The 19,942-nt window shown below is 37.5% G+C and overlaps 1 protein-coding gene across 1 annotated transcript in view; it reads right to left on the reverse strand.

The window, feature by feature from the left end:
- Nucleotides 1–19,942, reverse strand: part of LOC113064148 (sodium/calcium exchanger 1-like) — a 64,844-nt gene that overhangs the window by 38,654 nt on the left and 6,248 nt on the right. The window contains exons 2-3 of the mRNA XM_026234743.1: nucleotides 2,170–3,553; nucleotides 874–1,388 (exon numbers count right to left, since the gene is read on the reverse strand). Of these exons, the coding sequence (XP_026090528.1) occupies nucleotides 874–1,388; nucleotides 2,170–3,495 (1,841 nt within the window). The 5' untranslated portion in view covers nucleotides 3,496–3,553. The remainder of the gene's footprint in view (nucleotides 1–873; nucleotides 1,389–2,169; nucleotides 3,554–19,942) is intronic.

The raw sequence follows: 19,942 nt of genomic DNA on the forward strand, positions 1-19,942 counted from the left end.
CTGCACAGATTGAATAATTGTTTCCTAGACCATCGACATCAATCTATTTATCACCACTGCCACAGACAGCACTTGACAACATTGCATGTAAGAAGCAACCTCCTGTATAGTTTGAAGTAAACAATTAGGGTCTTCATAGTGCAGTAAGAGACAAAGTTATTGGGAAAGCATCCCAAAGGGTTTGTCAGTTTGAATGGGCATGCCGCTTATGATTAGAACTTCTCCATCTTGGAATGCATGAGCTTTTCTCTCAATGTCAATGCAGTCCATCCATGACTTGCAATGCTACGTTCACCCCAAAGCCTATTTCAGTTATTTACCTACAACCTAACAAGCAGGTTACAATAACTCCCTCTGTTGCCGGCATGTTCTTTTCTACATCTGACCTGCTCACCTCAGTTTTGCACCAGCGTAGTGTGCTTGATGTGCAGGTCAGTATCGATTTTCAGGATTGAGAGAAAACTCAGCAGCTTTATCATTCTCCATCTCCCCCTCTCTGGCTTTATTCCAGACTTTACATGTCTCTTTGATGTTATCCCTTGTTTCTTCCTTTTTTATGTACGACTATAGATTTCTTTCGGCCTAGCTCTTATCTATCGATGTTTCAATTTTTAGCACTGGAGCTCATAATCCAAGCATACTCTGATCATACCAGGTCATCAGGGCACATCATTGTACTTTAACTACCAATCTGTGGTGGAAACTTTCATGTACATGCAGACTACAAATAGAAATCTGAGATATGGGATGCATAACCAATTTCATTTGTTACTGATACTGTAATATATAAACAGTTTTTCCAAGTCATTAATCAATATTCCTTATAAATAAAAAATAAGTAAAACATATTCAAGGAAGAATATTTAAACTTACAAGGTCTCATCATTGAGGAACTCCAGTTTGCCAGCCACCTCTTCGTAGTCTTCTCCAGCTTTGGCGGTTCCTTCGGTAGTGTGGTACGGTACTGCCACCTTCCCCCTCGCTCCAGATGTTCTGTGGACCTTCACCTGCATCATGCCCACGCTTTCACTCACTCTTGTGGCATTGCTCTCGAACGTGAAGATCCCCGCATGGTCGTCATCGTAAATGGTCACCGTGGCAGTGTGTGCGTTACCTAGGGCAGCTTTGGGAGGAACGTGGCTGGACGCCATAATGCTGTTGCCTGGAGACACCGCATTAGGGTCGAGGACGGAGACCTCAGCGCGGTGGACAACACGAGGGTTGCTGAGATTTACATAGAAATGCTCATCTTCCTCAAATATGTCATCGTCGATCACGCCAACTGTCAGCTCCTTCACCGTCTCACCTGGTTTAAAGACCAGAGTGCCCTCGGCGAATTCATAGTCTGATCCTGCGTTAGCAGTGCCATCCTCTGTGCGATAGTCAACCTAGACACAAGAACAGTTTCTACTGTCATACAGCTAAAGTGCTGAGGAAGCAATACTATCTTTTTATGTTCAAGAGGAACAGGGAGTCAACTGGGAGGAAATACAGTTATAATGAAACTTTTTGCATAGGATGTGTGATATTTTAAAGATTCCAAGAATAACAATTATTATTATTATTATTATTATAATAAATAATAATAAATAATTAATAACAATAATAAAATCAAATATTAATTGTATTATATAATAGTAACAGACATTTATATTTTGTAAACTTACTATAACTGTTATGCTGTATTGTTGCTGTTATTATTATTATACCGCCAATGAAAATAATAACTTTTTTTTTTACTTTTTTGGACTTTTTTTATTTATTAATTTTCTAATAATTATTACTTGGAATTATTATGAATCATTTATTTTAAAATAATATTTTTCATTTAAAAGAATTATTATGGGGTAATAATAACATTCATATTAATGATACTATAGTATATTTCACCTTCTTATCAACACCACTTACAAAATAATTGAATCCAATTTCCTGTCGTAAACTTCACAATTGAAAGGTTTAAATACTAAACCGTGATCATCAGAAATCTGTTAAAATTGCACGTCTCCTAAGTGCTGTAATTATTTAAAATAGCTCTGAGAGTACATCCTCTCTGCAGGGAATCATGTAGGTTTTCTGGCCCCAAAATTATAACACATCCATATAATTAAAGTACAATCATAGATATGTAATAATAGTACTGTTGGGTAAAAGCAGTAGAATCATTACCTTGACAGTGCAGCCACTGTCTCCACCATGTCGGGTCACAGAGATTTTTAAGGAGCCACAGTTCTCAAAGCACTGGTAATGGGAGGGCTCAAACTCCAGGTAGATGGTGTGAGGGTCTTCTTCCTGGGCATTAGATTCATGGCAGCTCACCACCTTCCTGGCTTGGTCTGCAGCATGCTTCTTCAGGATGTTCCCTGCTCCGATCATCATGCGGGTGGCCTGGATGCGATAAAAAGCTCGACTCTTCTGCTGTTGCACAAGCACTTGATAGTTGGCCATCTCGATCAGCTGCTCCATATCCTTCTCTGGGTGTCTTTGCTTGAGCTCCTTCAGAGTACGAGCCATATCCCTCCTGGCCTCCTCTTCTTCCCCTCCACCTCCTCCACCACCTCCTTCCTCCACACCGGCCAGCATCCCATCAAGTGCCTCCTTGTGGTGGGAATTGGCACCTTGGCTGTCCATCTCCATATCCATCTTGGTGAATATGCCGTCACCCTCCGTCTCAATGATGATGCCACGGTTCTTGTCAGCACGGTAGCGCTTGTGGACGTATTTGTAAAAGAGCAAGCGACGGTCAGCGATCCAGGCCTGAACCACACAGAGCGGAAAGAAGAGGAAAGTAAGCACGGCCTCCCAGACTTCCACCACGCCGGGAGAGAAGACAGAGAGGATCAAGTAGAGCCAGATGTAGGCGAAAATGCTCCAGGCTGCCGTCACAAAGAAGACCCTCAAGTGCTTGATTTTGCGTACTTCGCCATCTGGGACCACGTAAACACAGATGGCGATGATGATGAACATGTTGAATGCAGCACTACCCACAATTGTGCTCGGGCCCAGGTGACCAGCCTCAAACTTGTGCCCGCAGACCTCAATCACAGATAACAGGATCTCAGGAGCCGACGATCCCAAAGCCATGAGGGTCAAGTTAGACACGGTCTCATTCCAGATGCGTACGGTAGCAGTGGTAGTCTCGCCATTGGGTTTCTTGATCGTTATCTCCTTCTCTTGAGACGTAATCACCTCGATGGATGACATGAACCTGTCGGCGATGATGGACATGCCCAAGAACATGTAGATGAGGGCCACAAAGTAGACGATGGCACGTGCCACCTTATCGCCCACAGAGGGGTTCTGGGGGTTCCATACCGGCAGGACGACACCGTCAGAGCAGCTGTCCTCTCCTGAACAGTTCCCCGAGCTGCTGTGGGACACATCGCCACCAGCCTGAGACAGATGGGTGAGGCCCAAGAGGAAGATCAGGAGGAGGAGAGAGGAAAGGCAAGGAGTGAAGTAGAAAGGGGTCGATGGAAGGCGCAAATGAAGCATGATGGCAGTATAGCGGTAACTGTGTCCACCAGTCGCAGAGATGGTGATCAATAAACCACTGTAACACACAAAAACAACATGAGAATGGCAATTCAAAAAACCTGTTAAGTGTATCTAAATGTAACATTCACATTAAGAACAGCTTGAAAGTAGAGGTCTGCATTCCCGCAAGACCTGATGCAACTGAGTGAAGTTTTGAATTGCTGAGTGAGAGTGGGAAGATAGTGCTTTGTGATGGGAGAAAGTGGTGGGACTGGTGGGAGTTACTTAAATTGTTTTATGGTACAAAATGCTATTTGTCTATTGTGCAACAAAAATAAACGGTTTACGGGCACAAGGTTGGATAGTCTCAATTTTTTTTTAGAAAGGAGCATTTTTCCTGCTGTAACAATGCAACAAGGTGAGGTCAGAAGCATTGTGTGTGTGGGAATCAGAAAAAAAAGCCTAAGACACCAGGACAAGACAGAATCATACTGAAGCAGGACCAAAAAGTTTGCATTGATCTCAACCTGCAGCATTTTGAAAGTGGCAACAGGTCAAAGCGTAACAGTTGCGGCCAGGGGTTAGAAAAAATATATACAAATTTTAGCGGGAATGGGATAGAAAAATCCGAAAACCATACAAGACTAATTTCTTCATTGCTTCAAACATCACCTGAAACAGACTCCTTCAGGGAGAATGGGGTTGCTGTTGGTTGCAAACAGAGTTTCTGACAGCACAATACAGCTTGCATCATAGTGAACTCTTTATAAGGGTTGTGTCTCAGAGAGCACAAGCTACTCAACCCTACAACAATATGATCATTGCTGACAAACTGTGCACATCTGACGATTACAAAGAACCAAAACATTAAAATGCAACAATACCTCATATAATATAGAAATAAGACCTTGTCCATTTTGAGTTTAGCCTCTTAATCACAAGTGAAAGATTTGTTATCTGTTTTTAGGGAAAAAATAAAATAAAAGTTGTTGTTTTTTTAATTTATTTATTTATTTCATATGGACATAGCAATAACACTGGACAAACCAGATGCATTGTTTAAAGTGTTATAGCACATGTGCTAATTTTCAACACCTGTCCATAGGGGCTTTTACAACAGAAAAAACACAATTGTTAAACAAAACACGGCACAATTTACACATGGGAACAACTTTGGCCCGATTTAAGCCACTGTTTGAGCTCTCTGGTGCAGATGTTAATATTGTTCTGCAATTTTAATCCAGTAGGAAGAGAGTTCCATAGTGTAGCCCCTCTGAAGGAGAAGCTAGACTGTCCAAAAGATGTTCTAAACTTCGGGAGCACACAATCCCCACTAACTGAGGCTCTGGTGGAAGGTCTAAAAGAGCCCTGACACCTCTCCATGAGGCCAGAGAACAGTGGTGACACACAGTTGTTCATATATTTAAAAGTCAATTTCAAAATACTAAAATTTACAAAATTTTCAAAAGTAAAAACTTATGCTTTTGTATGATATCACAATGATGCCATCTCATTGGTTTTTTGTCAAATATCTTAATTGCCTGTTTATATAGAGAGATAACTGGTTTCAAAGTGGACGCTGATGTTTGTGACCATGCTGTTATACAGTATGACAGATGTGAAAAACCCATTGCGTGCATAAACAATAAAGCCGCGTGATGTGACAACTCTCCTCTAATAAAATGAAAACAGTTCAAACATTTCCTGCAAACATGATTTACTTGACTTTGAAACTTCATGTGTTTATCCAATATTATCCCCAAGTATTTCGTTTCATGAACCTCCTGAATGGGTTCATGGTCTAAATGAACCTCAAAGATGCTGTCAGGGGACCTCTGGTTGATAGAAAAACACATTGAGAAAGTTTTCTGTGTGTTTAGAGTTAAATGGGACAGCTGAAGCCATCTTGAGATGTTATGTAAAGCCTGTGTTAGATGACAACTTGTCATGTTATATCAAATAACCCACAGTACATAAGGATCATTTTTGAAAGGCATTAAAGGGGCACATGAATTTCATTGATGGCTTTGAAGTTATAATCTATACTTCCTGTTTTGCACTCTTTTTCTAATGCAGTGATCAAGGCCATCATACTAATGTTCACGTATAGACCTTCTACTACACATTAAATAATAGACTGTACATCAAACAAAAACGGTTTGCTTGCTTTACTGACAAAAAGGCATTTGACTCAATGTAGTTTGAAGAGCTCTATAGACTCCTACATAAACTACTTTATCATGTCATAAATATTCTACATAAAGAATTCTACAACATAAATATATCTTTAATATACAGTATATTCAATATAACTTCAATATGGTTGCAAGCTATTTGAAAGTGCGAAATATAGTATATATATAGTATATCTTTATATCAAACTGAAATATGGGATCTACAAAAATATATAGAAAATAAGGGAAAAATAAGTGAATACAGGTGTTTTGCAGATACACCCTAAAAATCCAAAAGCAAAATGACAATTTATACTAACGTTCAAAAATTCAGAATTGCTTTATTTATTAAGATTTGTTTATGTTTTTGAAACAAATATTTTGTGCTTCCCAAGGATGACTTTATTTGGGAACAATATTTAGGAAATATTGTATATGCTGACAAGCTGTCAGTGTTTAATGTTTAATCTGACTCTAAATAAATCATACAAATGCGGAATGGTGCCATCCCACCCTCTATACAGGGATCCCTGTAGAGGCAAGTTTATATAAGAGCTGGAATCACACATGCGTGACTGCTGTATTTGGCCTGTTGACTAAATCACTCATGCACACACACACACATCAGTATCTCTGGCTGCTTGGAGCTGCAGAGCAATATGAGATCAACTTCCACTACGACGATGTGTGATGGAGCCAGGGCTGTCACTCCAAGTTCAGGTCAAATGTCATTAATGTGACATAAGATAATCATGGATAGCTTATGTGTGAGGAAGGTTAGACCCCACATTGCTCCTTTGAAAGCTCTGAATGTGCACCATTGCAGATATGCACAATAATAAATTCATGCATATCTCAAATTAGGGCTGTCAATTCAACATGACAATTTTGTGTGTGGGATTGTCATAATATTTTACAATATTGCTCTTTTTACTGTTTTTTTTTTCAGCTTTGTCTTCACAGGAACATATGACAACAGAAAGTTATATTAACTTGTAAATATGTATTACAATATTGCTGTTATAACTGTATTTAATACATGTAAAACAAAATAAATGTAGCCTTGTTGAGCATAGGAGGTTTCTTTCAAAAACAGTTTTTAACCCAAACTTTTGAATGGTAGCGTTACTGTAAAATGTAACTGTACAAATATAGTCATAATATAATATGAAAAATGTCAAAAAAAGGTGTTTGCACATTTCTTAAGCTGTGTATGTTTCAGAGCATATCCAAACATACGAAAATGCAAATATTATGTTGTATGTACCTATGAATACTAATTAGATTAAACTGGAAAAACAGCAAAATGCAATACAACAACCAAAGACAATATTACTCTAGCACATGCTTACTTGCCAAAAAAAAAATAAAAAAAATAAGGAGACAGAATCTTTATTGTGTGTGATCGGCCCTTAAAGGATTAGTTCACTTCCAGAATAAAAAAAATCCTTATAATTTACTCACCCCCATTTCATCCATGTTTGTGAATGTGCATCTCTGAGCAAGTGCAAGATGTGCATTTTGTGGTTAACAAGTAGAATAAGTAAAATAAGACCATTATTCCTTGGCTGGGATCGTGTAGAGCCCTTTGAAGATGAAATGAAACTGCAATTCGGACCTTCAACCCGTTGGCTACCATTTAAGTCCATAATATAGAGAAAATCCTGGAATGTTTTCCTCAAAAACCTTAACTTCTTTGCGACTGAAGACAGAAACACATGAGCATCTTGGATGACACTGAGGTTAGTAAATTATCAGGAAATGTTTGTTCTGGAAGTGAACTAATCCTTTAAGTCCGAGGCTTAATGATAAAATATGCAGCTACTTTCCAAATAAGAGCAGGTGGGGTCATTTGTAACTTGACTGTGCAAGGCTTCATTTGTCTTCCACTTCCAGTTATTTTATCTAAGTTCGTTATACTACTTAATATTCCAAACTGGTATTTGTTCAAATAATATATTTTAATTAATTATCAATCATAAATACTGGTTTGCAAGTTTTACAGCTTACTGCACTTTGTTATTCCTCTTAGTATATACCTATAGGAGCTAATGAATTGGAAGTCTTGCCCATTCAAAATACATCGCAACATAAGGTGAACACAACATATAATAAGGCATATATAAAACTTTAATGGCATTAAATAATCTGCATTTAAGGGCTTTAATCAGCACGTATGTACATATGTGATTAACAGAGATTTATTCATCGGCATATAATGATATAATTAGTTTGTAATGAATTGACAGCCCTAAACTTCTGAGCACACTTTTAACGCTTTGATGACATTAGCATGTTCACCCTTCCCCATCCACCCTTCTCTGGGCACAAATCACACACTTGGCATCAAGCACGCTCACCCACTATTGCCACACACGATGCCAGGCCTATAAATAGCACAGAGGCTGTTCCCTGAGCCCTTAGCGCGAGCTCTCAGCCAATAGTGCCCATCAAGGATGAAGGCTTATCTCAAACACCATTTGGACTGTATCTTATTAATTTCCCATGACAGAGCAAGCAAGCAAGCAAATGAAGCTCTGCATAACATGCAACTCAGTATATCTGTCTACAGCCGGAGTGAGAAGCAGAATATACCACAGCGCTTCATGGCTGCTGTACGACTGTGGTTGCAGTCCTGCAGGAAGAGAGTTAGAGGGATCCACAATTGATGGACATCAATCAAGAGGCTGATAGCATGAATTGGCATATGCAGAGCATATTGGCGGGGTGCGAGGCAAACGGAGCAGTGAGCAGCACTACACAGCCCTCAGTTATATGAGCAAGCCTAGGGAAAAGGAACAACACAGTATGAGCTACTGTTGATGTTGATTCATGCACACACAGACTACAATAGCATAATAATGCATGGTCTCTGATGCTGGGAAAGATGAATATTTTTTATTCATAATATTGCTTTGTTTTAGGTGCTGGTCCCCAAACCTGGCTAAATTTACCTACTTTTAATCAGCAAGACTTCCCTGGTCAACCAACTTCATACACAACCAGTCAAAAATTTGGAATAATTAAGATGTTTTGAAAGTTTTTAAAGAAGTCTCTTATGCTCACCAATCTATTTATTATTACATTTAGTATATGTATTATTACTGCATTTATTATTTCTGCTGAAAATTGACAGCACAGGAAAACAGTTATTTTAAATTGTAACAATGTTTCATACCATTACTTATTTTTACAGTATGTTTAATCAAATAAATTTACCCTAATCATTAAAGAAGATGCAAAAAAAATATCAAAAACATAAAAAAGGTTAATAATTCCAATTATACATGTATACCATTTTTTTTTTTTTTTTTTTTTTTTACCAGTTACCAAGTTTTGCTGGGGAACAGCATGGCTATGCCTAACGGAAACTTGTAATGTTAAAGTTAAGTTGGGTTGTAGGAAAACATACAATCCAATGTAAACCTAACAAAGACTTCCATTTCAAATGAATTATTAACAGTTTAATAATTTAGTAATTACAGACTGGTCTACAAAATAACTGGTTGTTACAAACAAACACATAAAGAAGAGTTTTTTTTTAAGAGTTGCCTTAGGGCTTAAAAAGAAATCTAATTAGATACAAGTCTTTAATTATTTTTCATACTTCCAAAAACAGACACATTTCAGATCATCATTGAAAAATGACATCAAGCCAACTAACAGTTCCTGGCAAAAAAACCCCCATCTAATTAACTTCTCATGCACAGTTTGAATCTTCTCAAAGACATCTGTTGTTTGACATCGGATGTTGTTTTGAGTGTGTGTGGCCCAGTCTGATCCACAAATGTAGTGTTTAGCTCTCTGGCTTTATGATCTTTTGTGTGCAGGACTGTAACTGTGGCCAATTCCCGTAACAACAACACAGCTCTCAGTACATCTGCCCTGACACTCTATCTGTACACATACTATGAACACACACATACACACACAACTGTGGACAGTTATAAATGACTGAACAAGCTCATCAGGGTCTTTCAGCTTATGGTTTATCAATATGAAATGATCAAATCTACTCCGGTTTTGAACATCAACATAGATATTCAGTCCAATAGCACGATGTGAGCATGTGTGATTGCTTTTTTCTTCAATAAACAAGAAATTGACAATCCTTTCACTTACATTTCAGACACAATACTAGTAATTACTGTCGCTATTTAGTCTGCCAACTAAAATAATTCCAAACGAAGACGGATCAGAAAAAAAATGACATTATTAGTAATAATAATAAATTCACTGTTGTTTATTGTTAATTTCTCCATATTTATTCATTAACCTAGATTAATAAATGCTGTAAAAAATTGTTGATCATTCTTAGTTTTTGTCACCTGAATGCTATTGTAAGGTATGCGTATGTATAACCACTACAGTGTTGTCCAAAGAATCAGTGAGTTGGTAAACTATTTTGTGCTCACAGCACTCCATTTGTATCTTTATACATCAAGACACCACAAATATGGTTTCCCTTTAGTCTTTTCAAAATTAATTTTCTGAGCACAGAGTTTTATGTTGTACATACCCTGTAAAATAACTAGGTATGTCATTAAACAACACAAATCCCCCCCTATGTCTGACTGTGGAAGTGTCTCTGCTAAGGCAAAACAGCACACATTTATAAAAGATAAAAATTATGTTAACCAACGGAGTTGTTTTAAATATGCTGATAGATTTTAGCAGACTGTTAAATCCTTAATCTCAATTAAGGCTTTTAGTGTTGGTAAAATATGAATGGTTTAGTCTTTGCCCGGAGAGTAAAAGCAGGTTTAACTTTAAGGGAGAGGAGGACATGTTCAGTCTCCTGAGGCTAAGGGAGTAGAGAGAAAAAGAGACCAATAATGAAAGAGAGAAAGACGGTTTAGTTGTATTAGGAGAAACTAGTAGACAGACTGACAGGTAACAAAGCGCGAGGGTCAGAATGGAAGGAAGGAAGAAGATGGATAAAAAGGGAGCAAAGGGATTACGGAGGCAAGAAGTTTGAATGCAGTGTTGGTTAAGGCAGAACGGGAAGTTAAAAACCTTCTCTAGCTAGTCTCTAATCAAGCAATGTCAAAACCTCAGCAATGATGGATTCAACATCCGTTTTGTGTACCCAAGATGCATATCTAAGCCCACACGACTCTCAAGGCTTTCTCATTAATCCTTCTGTATTTCGTCTGCTTCTAGCCCACCCTTTTATTACCGTTCCACTGCCTCAAATAAACAATGAACAACAGACAGAATCAAACACATTCAAAAAGACAATACCTTTACAAACACATTTTGACACTTTCATATATATCTATATATATGTAACAAACAAACAAATTTTCCACACAAAAAAGCAACACAATTGTTTTGAACATTGCTAATAAGTATGTTTCTTGGACAAATTAAAATGAATGATTTCTGGAGGATCCTGTGACACCAAAGACTTCAGTATTGACTGCTGAAAATTCAGCTTTGCCCTTACAGGAATAAATTAATAATAGTAACAATATATATTAATAATAGTAATAATATATACATATAAATGAGTTATAACATAATAATAGTCTTTTTACTTTATTTTATAAGAGACTTTATACAAAAATGTGATTTAAGTGTTTCTTTAATTTTTTTAGCTTGTTTTTTTTTCTAAGAGTGTACTAAGAATAGGATTCATCACATCTTAATGGTCTTAATACAGGCATCTGTTCCTTTAACAAAAATATGATTCCTGTTTATTCCTTGTGATTTTATGAGCAGATCATTTTATTGTCAGTCGTTTCAGTTGAGATTTATCCCATAAAAGTCATTATTATAGTTGTCAGTATGAGATGATTATTAACATATCGGTCAATATTTGTCCCTCCATCCTCCTCCTTCTCATTCCACAGCAGTCAATATTTACCAAACATCCCTCCATCTTAATATAGTTTTCTTCCAGGGATCTCCCCCTAAAATGTTCCCATTTGGGTGAAGAACTGGACATTGTAACACTAGTGGATGTGCGGCAGGCCTACGCTTATATTAAACACAGTGTCGCTGAGGACAGCTGCTCAAAGAACCTTTATGACTACCACACACACACACGCACAGACACACACGTTTGTTTTTGTGAAAAGTGGGGACATCCCATAGGCATAATGGTTTTTATACTGTACAAAATGTATATTCTATGGCCCTACACTTAACCCTAACCCTCACAGGAAACTTTGTGCATTTTTACTTTCTCAAAAAAAAACCTCATTCTGTATGGTTTATAAGCGTTTTGTAACATGGGGACATGTCTTCATAAGTCACCCTCTCCTTGTAATACCGGTGTCATACCCATGTCATTATACAGAGTTGTGTCCTGATATGTCACAAAAACATGACCCCCCCCCCCCACACACACACACACTAGCATTTGGAATCTGTGCTTCAAACAGGAAACAAACAGAGAAAAGCAGCAGGTCAGCTCAATGTTTAACAACACAACCGCCACTTGCTCATCACCATTCCGCCCATGACTCCACAATCAGGCCTGTTAAAGTCTTTCATTCCCACACTCTCCTCTTTTATCTGTTCCCTTTCTCCTCTACACTGCAGGTCCTTTCACACTCCCTCGAATAGGGCATGTCATAATTGGCAGGAAATTAAGTCTGTCCTTTCTAAGGATGTTTTAATGTCACTGGTGTCACATTTTATCATTAAGCAAGAGCTCATTTGAATGGCTGAGGGTGGAACAGGGACATCCTGTATTCCCACATCATCTTTTTTATATCTTAAGGATGAGATGAGACCGACTCCTGTGGATAATGACTGCATGAGCCACGGTATGATTTTATAAAAATAAAAATAAAAAAAAAACTTTGTATTGAGGTTTAAAAGTTAAAAATGTGCATAATTATCTAACAACAATACTATCAATAAAAAAGGAACAATGCAGGGTTGAGGATCATTCAGAAATGAATTAAGAATGCAAATCTGAATTAAGGGAGCAAATATGATGTAGAATCAAAATTAATTGAATTGCAAAGAACCTATGGCCTTACCGTAATTTTATACAGAATGACCAACCAATAGATATATAAATAAATATAGATAGAAAGATTGATAAGACAGACAGATAGATTATAGATAGGTAGGTAGATGTCCGAATTAATTCTTCTATTATGACTAATATACTTTCTTCACAGCGTTCATAAACATACCTTAAAGAATCTATAAGAATAAACTGTATGAAAGCCCATTCAGTTTCTCAAATTAAGCACTGAACGAGCAAGATTAGTGAAAATATATCCCATTGAGTCATTCGTTTAAGATTGTTGCTGCTTCGTAAACATCACTGCACACCGAGATTTATTGACTGAGTCATTTTGCTCAGTCTGTGAACTGATCCAAACACCATCTTCTTTCATCCTAGAACATATAATCAGTGAACATGTTGCTTTTTCTCTGAAGTGCGTAGTGAGATGAGAAGAATGAAGAATAGCAGATAAAAAAAGAGGAAGCTAAAAGGATAGAGAAAATGAGGAAGACACAACGTGAGAGAGATGGAGAGAGAGATCTTAGTGAAATCGCAGGCTTTGAAGCTCCTCACACTGGAGGGCAGAGATGGGGGAGGGTTTGCAGAGCAATCAAAGAACTTATGGTTCTAATGAAAGCAATGACTTCAGTATCCAGACACTTTAAAAAATCCACAGAAGATCATAATTACCAAAATACCCCGACTATACAAGACAAAAAGTGCACATATACTCGCAAAAACACACACCGTTTACATAATCATGAAAACCCCACAGCTCTACCATTTCCACATATTACAAAGTCTAATTTCATAGTACATGCAATCTTTCTCCGTATGTTCGCTGGAAACGGATCTCATCAGTGCCTCAGCTCCGAGTGCCCACGTTTCTTTCTTCATGACACAGTCTAGTAGTTTTCCTGCTATCTCACCCTATTGTGTGAGGCACCACATTTCATGGAATCTGCCATTTAAATGGGTCAGCCTCCTCTCCTGTGTACTGCAAAAACATGAAGCTTCTCCCACCCTCAGATCCCTGCATATTAACAACTGTCATGTAGCGCTCTCTATATACGCCGCCCGCATGTCCGCATCAATATTCATGAAACACGTAACATCGCTCCACGTGCCCTCCCGTAATCTATAACGGTGGACACACAAATAAAACGCGGCAGCAGATCTTCAGTGTTGCAGGTTTATCCAGACTGCAGTAGTTCAAGTAGCCTCTCGCTCTCCATAAAGCATTCATCGCACTCTCCTGGCGGCTTTGACAGGAGGGAAGTCGATGGGCCTGAACCAGCAGGGAGTCATCCAGTGCTTTAAATACATAATAAGCAGAGCAGTAGCAGAGTAAGCAGGCGCTCTGAAGGGTTTGAGAATGACTGACGGTGCACCTCGGTTAATGGCATAGTGTGGTTAAAAACACATGTGAAAAACAAATGTGCTTTATAATGTGATGGTTTGTTATCGGTGGGATAAAGGCAGTCTAAACATGGATAGTCATGTTTTACCATTTTAGCTCATCACAGAAGCAGCTGCTCAGCGGGTGCAGAACACAGCAGATACGCAACCCACCATCTTTGCACATAAAAGCGCTCAGTTCTGCAGTCAGACATTTTTGCGCCAGTCCCCTAAGCTGAAAATGTCATGTGATTAATCACTTTTGAGCCACAGAAAAAATTTTATCACAACAACACTGACAGGCTGTTTGCACCACAAGAAGGCAAAAGATTCCAACTAGCGTTGTTTTGGTAAATGAAAACAAAATTATTTATTCAATTATTTATGTTTAAACTGAAATAAAAAATAAAAAACTGGGGTGAAAAGGATTAATTAATTAAAATTAATTAACATTTTGGATAGTGATGCATGGTATATTATAAAATTTCGAAACCACTAACTTGCCTTTTAGTTATAATCATTATTATAATTTTAATAATTACAAACTAGAATAAAATGCTTTTTTAATTTTATTTATATAAGATTTTAAAACTTTACCACCAGCCTGCATTAAAACATGGAAATGTCACTGAATAGCAATAACACTTAAGAAAATCGATACTAGTGTAAGTAAAAAATAAATTCAATTTTGGTGTCCTAACATAGTAAAACTAAAATAAAAATGAAATAAACTGAAACTAGAAACCTAATAAATAAATAAACAACTGCAATGATAAAGTGAAATCTAAACTAAGTAAAATAAAAACAAATAAAAATAAATAAATACAATTAAAACTAAATTCTAAAAACTACTAATAGTGAACTAGGTGAAACGCAGCAGACTGAGAAAAACACTTTTAAGAGCCCTCGAAATAAAAGGAGGAAATATTTGTGATTTGCAATCTTTTGTTGCTACTTTCAAATGTCAATCAATGGAAAAGGACGTCTCATGTTCAGATTTTTTCATTATAGTTTCTGCCAACAGAGACTAACTGAGCCCTGCCAACCAGCCAAACGAAATGCGTTAAGCATTAAGGTGAGCCAGACGAGGCTTCCAACGACTTTTCATGACACATCTGCCTCACAGCCAGCTCTGTCAACAAAGCAATGAATGGTCGATGGATTTTTTTCATCATACTGTCTTTTGTTGTCATAAATTATTGCTATTATAGACAAATCAATGTCCTCCCCAAGTTGTTCTTATGGGACCAGTCTATCGCCTCAGAGTTGGATGGCATTTTCTGCTGAGTGAATGGTTTAATTCTCATTAAAACCAATTTGCTGTGCCTGCCATCTTTCTCATTGCAAATTCGTAGACTTTGGAAGGGTCGCCTACTGTGGACCCTCAACAGGCAGCATATGGCATTTGCCAGCCAAAAATAACACCTATGTCTCTTTATTCCCCCAGTCTTATTAACTCCTTTCTACATAGTGACATTTGCCACAGGCACCCTTTCTGCTTGTCTCATGGTGTGACAGTGTAGCGTAGCGACCCCTTCTCCATTCACAATCACTCACACATATACACACATGGACCAGCATGCCACGGTTTGCTGCCAAATCTCCCAATGATAACACTGATATTCATACGTTTTGAATCTGATTCACTTTTTCTTTTTCTGTAATAGTTTGATTGTGCAATTACACATCACTAGCGCCAGTATGAGCTCATTCACACATGGCCAAGCTAGAAGAATTTCAATTGGCTCTATTTTCAGATACTATGTAGGACTGTGTCAGTAAGAATCTGCTCATGTGTTAAGACAGACTGGCATTTTCTCATCTGTAGTGATTTATTTTGTATACAACAGTTCTCAAATTTGATTGGCCAGGTGGTGTGATATTTAATCCAACAGCACTGGGAATTTTCACTGTTTGTATTATGCCGTTTATGTTTGGTCCAGAGAGACTGTCAGTCTTTGCATTAGTGGTGGGGATGTTCTTTCTGCAGGTTACATCCTCACACCACTAGGTGACTCTTTTTATGCATACAGTAAGTGAATAAATCATTTGCTCAGCCAATTTGTTCAAACACACTGATTCATTAAGGGATGAAATTACTGCTTTTGATACAGTAGGCAAGAAACAGTAGGTGAAAAGAACAGTATTTTTGAATTCATAGCATTTATAAGAAAGTAGGCAAAAAGTACTCATAGTCTTACTATACTCCCAGCAATTTTATAACGTGTGCATCCAATGGACACTTAACTATCCCATGATAATTGTGAATGGCACAAAATGACGCTGGTGTATGGCGGATGTAGTATGTCTGGATTACAACTGGGCTACACACATTAATACTGTATTAAACTTACTTTTTAATGGTAATAATGTAAGTACTTATTCAAAAGAAGTTTCTGGTCAGTTTAAAAAAAAAAACAGGCATAGCCTTTATCAATAAATGATTGAATCATTCACTCAATTGAATTGAAATTGAAAGATGAGCAACAGTTAATTCTGCATTTGGAATTATTTATATTATTGGAGCAAAAACAAATGTTGGATAAAAGCTGCAATGTTATGCCTAAAATATAGGTTACTCAGTATTAACTTGTTTATTGAACTGCTGCGATTAATAAAAAAGTTAATAATAAAAGTTGTAGCTATGCAGTTTGAATATATTGGCAGCAATTAATTGCAACAACGTTTTTGCTTAAATAATATTGCTTAGTCACTGTATTTTTAATTATATTACAAAAATGTAACCTGATGCTTCTTGGCTTCTTAAGGCGGGCGTACATGGTGCGAATTCTGATGGTAGGAAGATCGTATGTCCACGCACATGTCTGCCCACATTTAGACAATCCGATTTCACACCAGATGTGTTTATGAATTTCTAAATCATCCATAATAAGACATCTACACTGAACAGGGTGTGTTGCTTTTCAATACATTTACAATTATGCATTTAGCAGACACTTATCCAAAGCAACTTGCAGTGCATTCAAGCTTTACATGTTTTGTTTACCACTATGTGTGTTCCCTGGGAATTTAACCCATGACATTTTGCACTGCTAATGCAATGCTCTACCACTGAGCCACAGGTCCACTAAAATAGAAAAAATGCTAATAAGCTGTGAGAAAGCCTATTGAAGTTGCCTAGTCAAGTGTGAACATTTTCCCATCATTCCAGCACCACTGACCGTGACAGAGGATAAGGGAACCCGTGGAAAAACTGTGAACATGTTCCATCTCCTAATTCACATTAATTCTGTGGAATAGACAGGGGAGCTCAAAAAGCCCCGTACTCCATCTGGAAACCTTTAGCATGCCATCATGGGGATAGAGAGGAGGACAGAATGAAAATTAAGTGATAAGAAACAATTTCATTCTGCAAAGTCTGACACAATGGTGGGTTTGAAGCATTCAGATTTCATTTGCACTCATTAATCTGGAGGTGGGAATCAATGGGCTCCTCAGTTCCCATGTTCACACAACCCAGTGTAAAATCACAGGTCTACAGCCAGTATTTGGACTGATGTGTTTCATTTGAGGAATTTACCTATCATTCAAACTCATCCCATGTCAGCCTGTTGCAACATGTATACAGATCCCCATACAGAAAGCTTTGAGACCAAATCACCTTAGGCAGCCTTCAACAAACAAAACCAAACAAAAATGTCTGCAAATCTGCACAAATCGAGAATTGTTTCAGGATAAAAGAATAGTTGATCAAAACCATGAAAAATTTCCTGGAAATGTACTTACCCTAAGGCCATCCAAGATGTATATGGGCTTGTTTCTTCATTGGAACAGATTTGTAAGCATTTGTAAGACCTATCTAAACATAGGCCTATGTTTAGCATTACATCACTTCCTCACCAATGGATCCTCTGCAAATAAATGGATGCCGTCAGAATGAGAATCGATAAAAAAGGTCTGATAAAATATCACAATATTCCACAAGTAATCCACATGACACAAGTCCATAAATTATCTATTAATCTTGTGAAGCAACAAGCTGTGTGATTGCAATAAATAAATTCATTAAGACACTTTTAACTTCAAACTATTGCTTCCGGCTAAAATACAACTCCTCTATCTATAATATTGTTTTCTCCAGTAAAAAGGTCATATTAGCTAAATCAGGAGACAACACGCACATTAACTTCTGACTAAAATGCAATTTCTTTTTTTATATAATATTGCTTTTTCCAGTAAAAAAAAACACTTTGTCTAAATCAGGATGGAAATATGTAAAGATCAAGCACAGTTTACAAGCAAAACAGTCCAAAACAGTTGTAAAACAAATATGTTGGTAGATTTTGATGTTAGAAGACAACAGGAAATAGACTTTTCACTGGAAAACGCATTATTACGGATTATGGACCCGTTTTTTGTCTGATAGCAACAGATTGGGGTTCAAATTATGGGAAACATGTAGGTTTTCATTTTAACAAGACGTTGATTGATGGACTAGACTCCATTAGTTGGATTACTTGTGGATTATTGTCATGCTTTTTGGACTCCCATTCTGATGGCACCCATTCATTGGAGGAGAAAAAACCCATTGGATGACTTAAGGATTTTTCCTTTAATGTGGATTAGAGTTGTTCCGATTCCGATACTAGTATCGGAAATATCTCCGATACCACAACAAATTCTGGCATCGGCATCGGCGAGTACATGAACCCATATACCGATCCGATACCATTTTCTTAAAAAATACCTAGTTATGACCGCAAGCTTTGCCTAACTGCTGCACGGTTCTTCTTCGCTGCTCAAAATGCATTGAAAACACAGGAAGTTGTGCTGTGTTGCCACAAGCAACCCCTGTTTAGAGCAGCGAAGAAGAAATGAAAACGCGTTAGCAGCCCTGATCTATATATGACTGGATCACTCATCACATTCTAAACTGCCAAAAGACAGTGAAGCCGCTTCTATATTATAGATCAGTGGTTAGCAGTATGTCTCTGTAGTACCGGTAGTTACAGACTCTCAAGTATATTCAGTACCGGCAGCTGCGTTCAGTCGCTTCCGTGTAAGTCAAAGCGCAGGGCTCCAGACAGTAGACGAATATATACTAGTGTCTGTGAATATTAAACTTTAAAATACTATTTAAATATTACTCCCGCAAAATCTACATCTCTGTGGGTGACTGGCACAGATGCGCGAGAGCTCGCTGTTTTGTAGTCTCTGCTGTGTGTCATGAGGACACGAACGCATAAACCGTCACTTCATGAGAATTTACCGTTTCATTTGAGAATACTGTCATATCATAAACACAGACACTCAAAGATCTTCATGGCAGCCCATTAAAATAAATGTTTGGTTTACATGAGTAAATTGACAATATATAAAGCTACTGTTGTAGCCTACAGTAATAATAATACGTCTCTATAATAATAATAATTATGCCTAGATGGTTGCTTGTTTTTTACTTGTTTTGTTGTAAAGAGATTATCTGATTAATAGATCTTTTTTTATATTCCTAGACTTATTTGTTGCAGTTTTTTTATACAGTTATATTGTAAAACTTAAATACCTTTTTTAGTTTGCGGTGTTAGATTTTTGGCTGCATTTGAAGTTCTTTTTTGCATATGAAAATAAATAATACTGTCAAATTCATGTTAGATAATAAAAATACTGTAATAAATACAGTAGTTCACCATGTATTTGTTCATGTTTTATTGAGGGATCTGTCTGAAGCACACCATAAAAAGAATTCTAGCAATTTACACAGGGCTAGTAGTATATACAGCTGTATATACAGATACACACCCAGGTATCGGATCAGTACTCGGTATCGGCCGATACCCTGAGCCCAGGTATCGGAATCGGTATCGGGAAGAGAAAAAGGGTATCGGAACATCTCTAATGTGGATTCAGCACCCCGGACAGCGACTAAAGCACCAGATCTTGATACAGTTTTCCATTGTTGTTT

The sequence above is a fragment of the Carassius auratus genome, chromosome 46 (assembly GCF_003368295.1).
Source record: "Carassius auratus strain Wakin chromosome 46, ASM336829v1, whole genome shotgun sequence".
Taxonomy (NCBI): domain Eukaryota; kingdom Metazoa; phylum Chordata; class Actinopteri; order Cypriniformes; family Cyprinidae; genus Carassius; species Carassius auratus.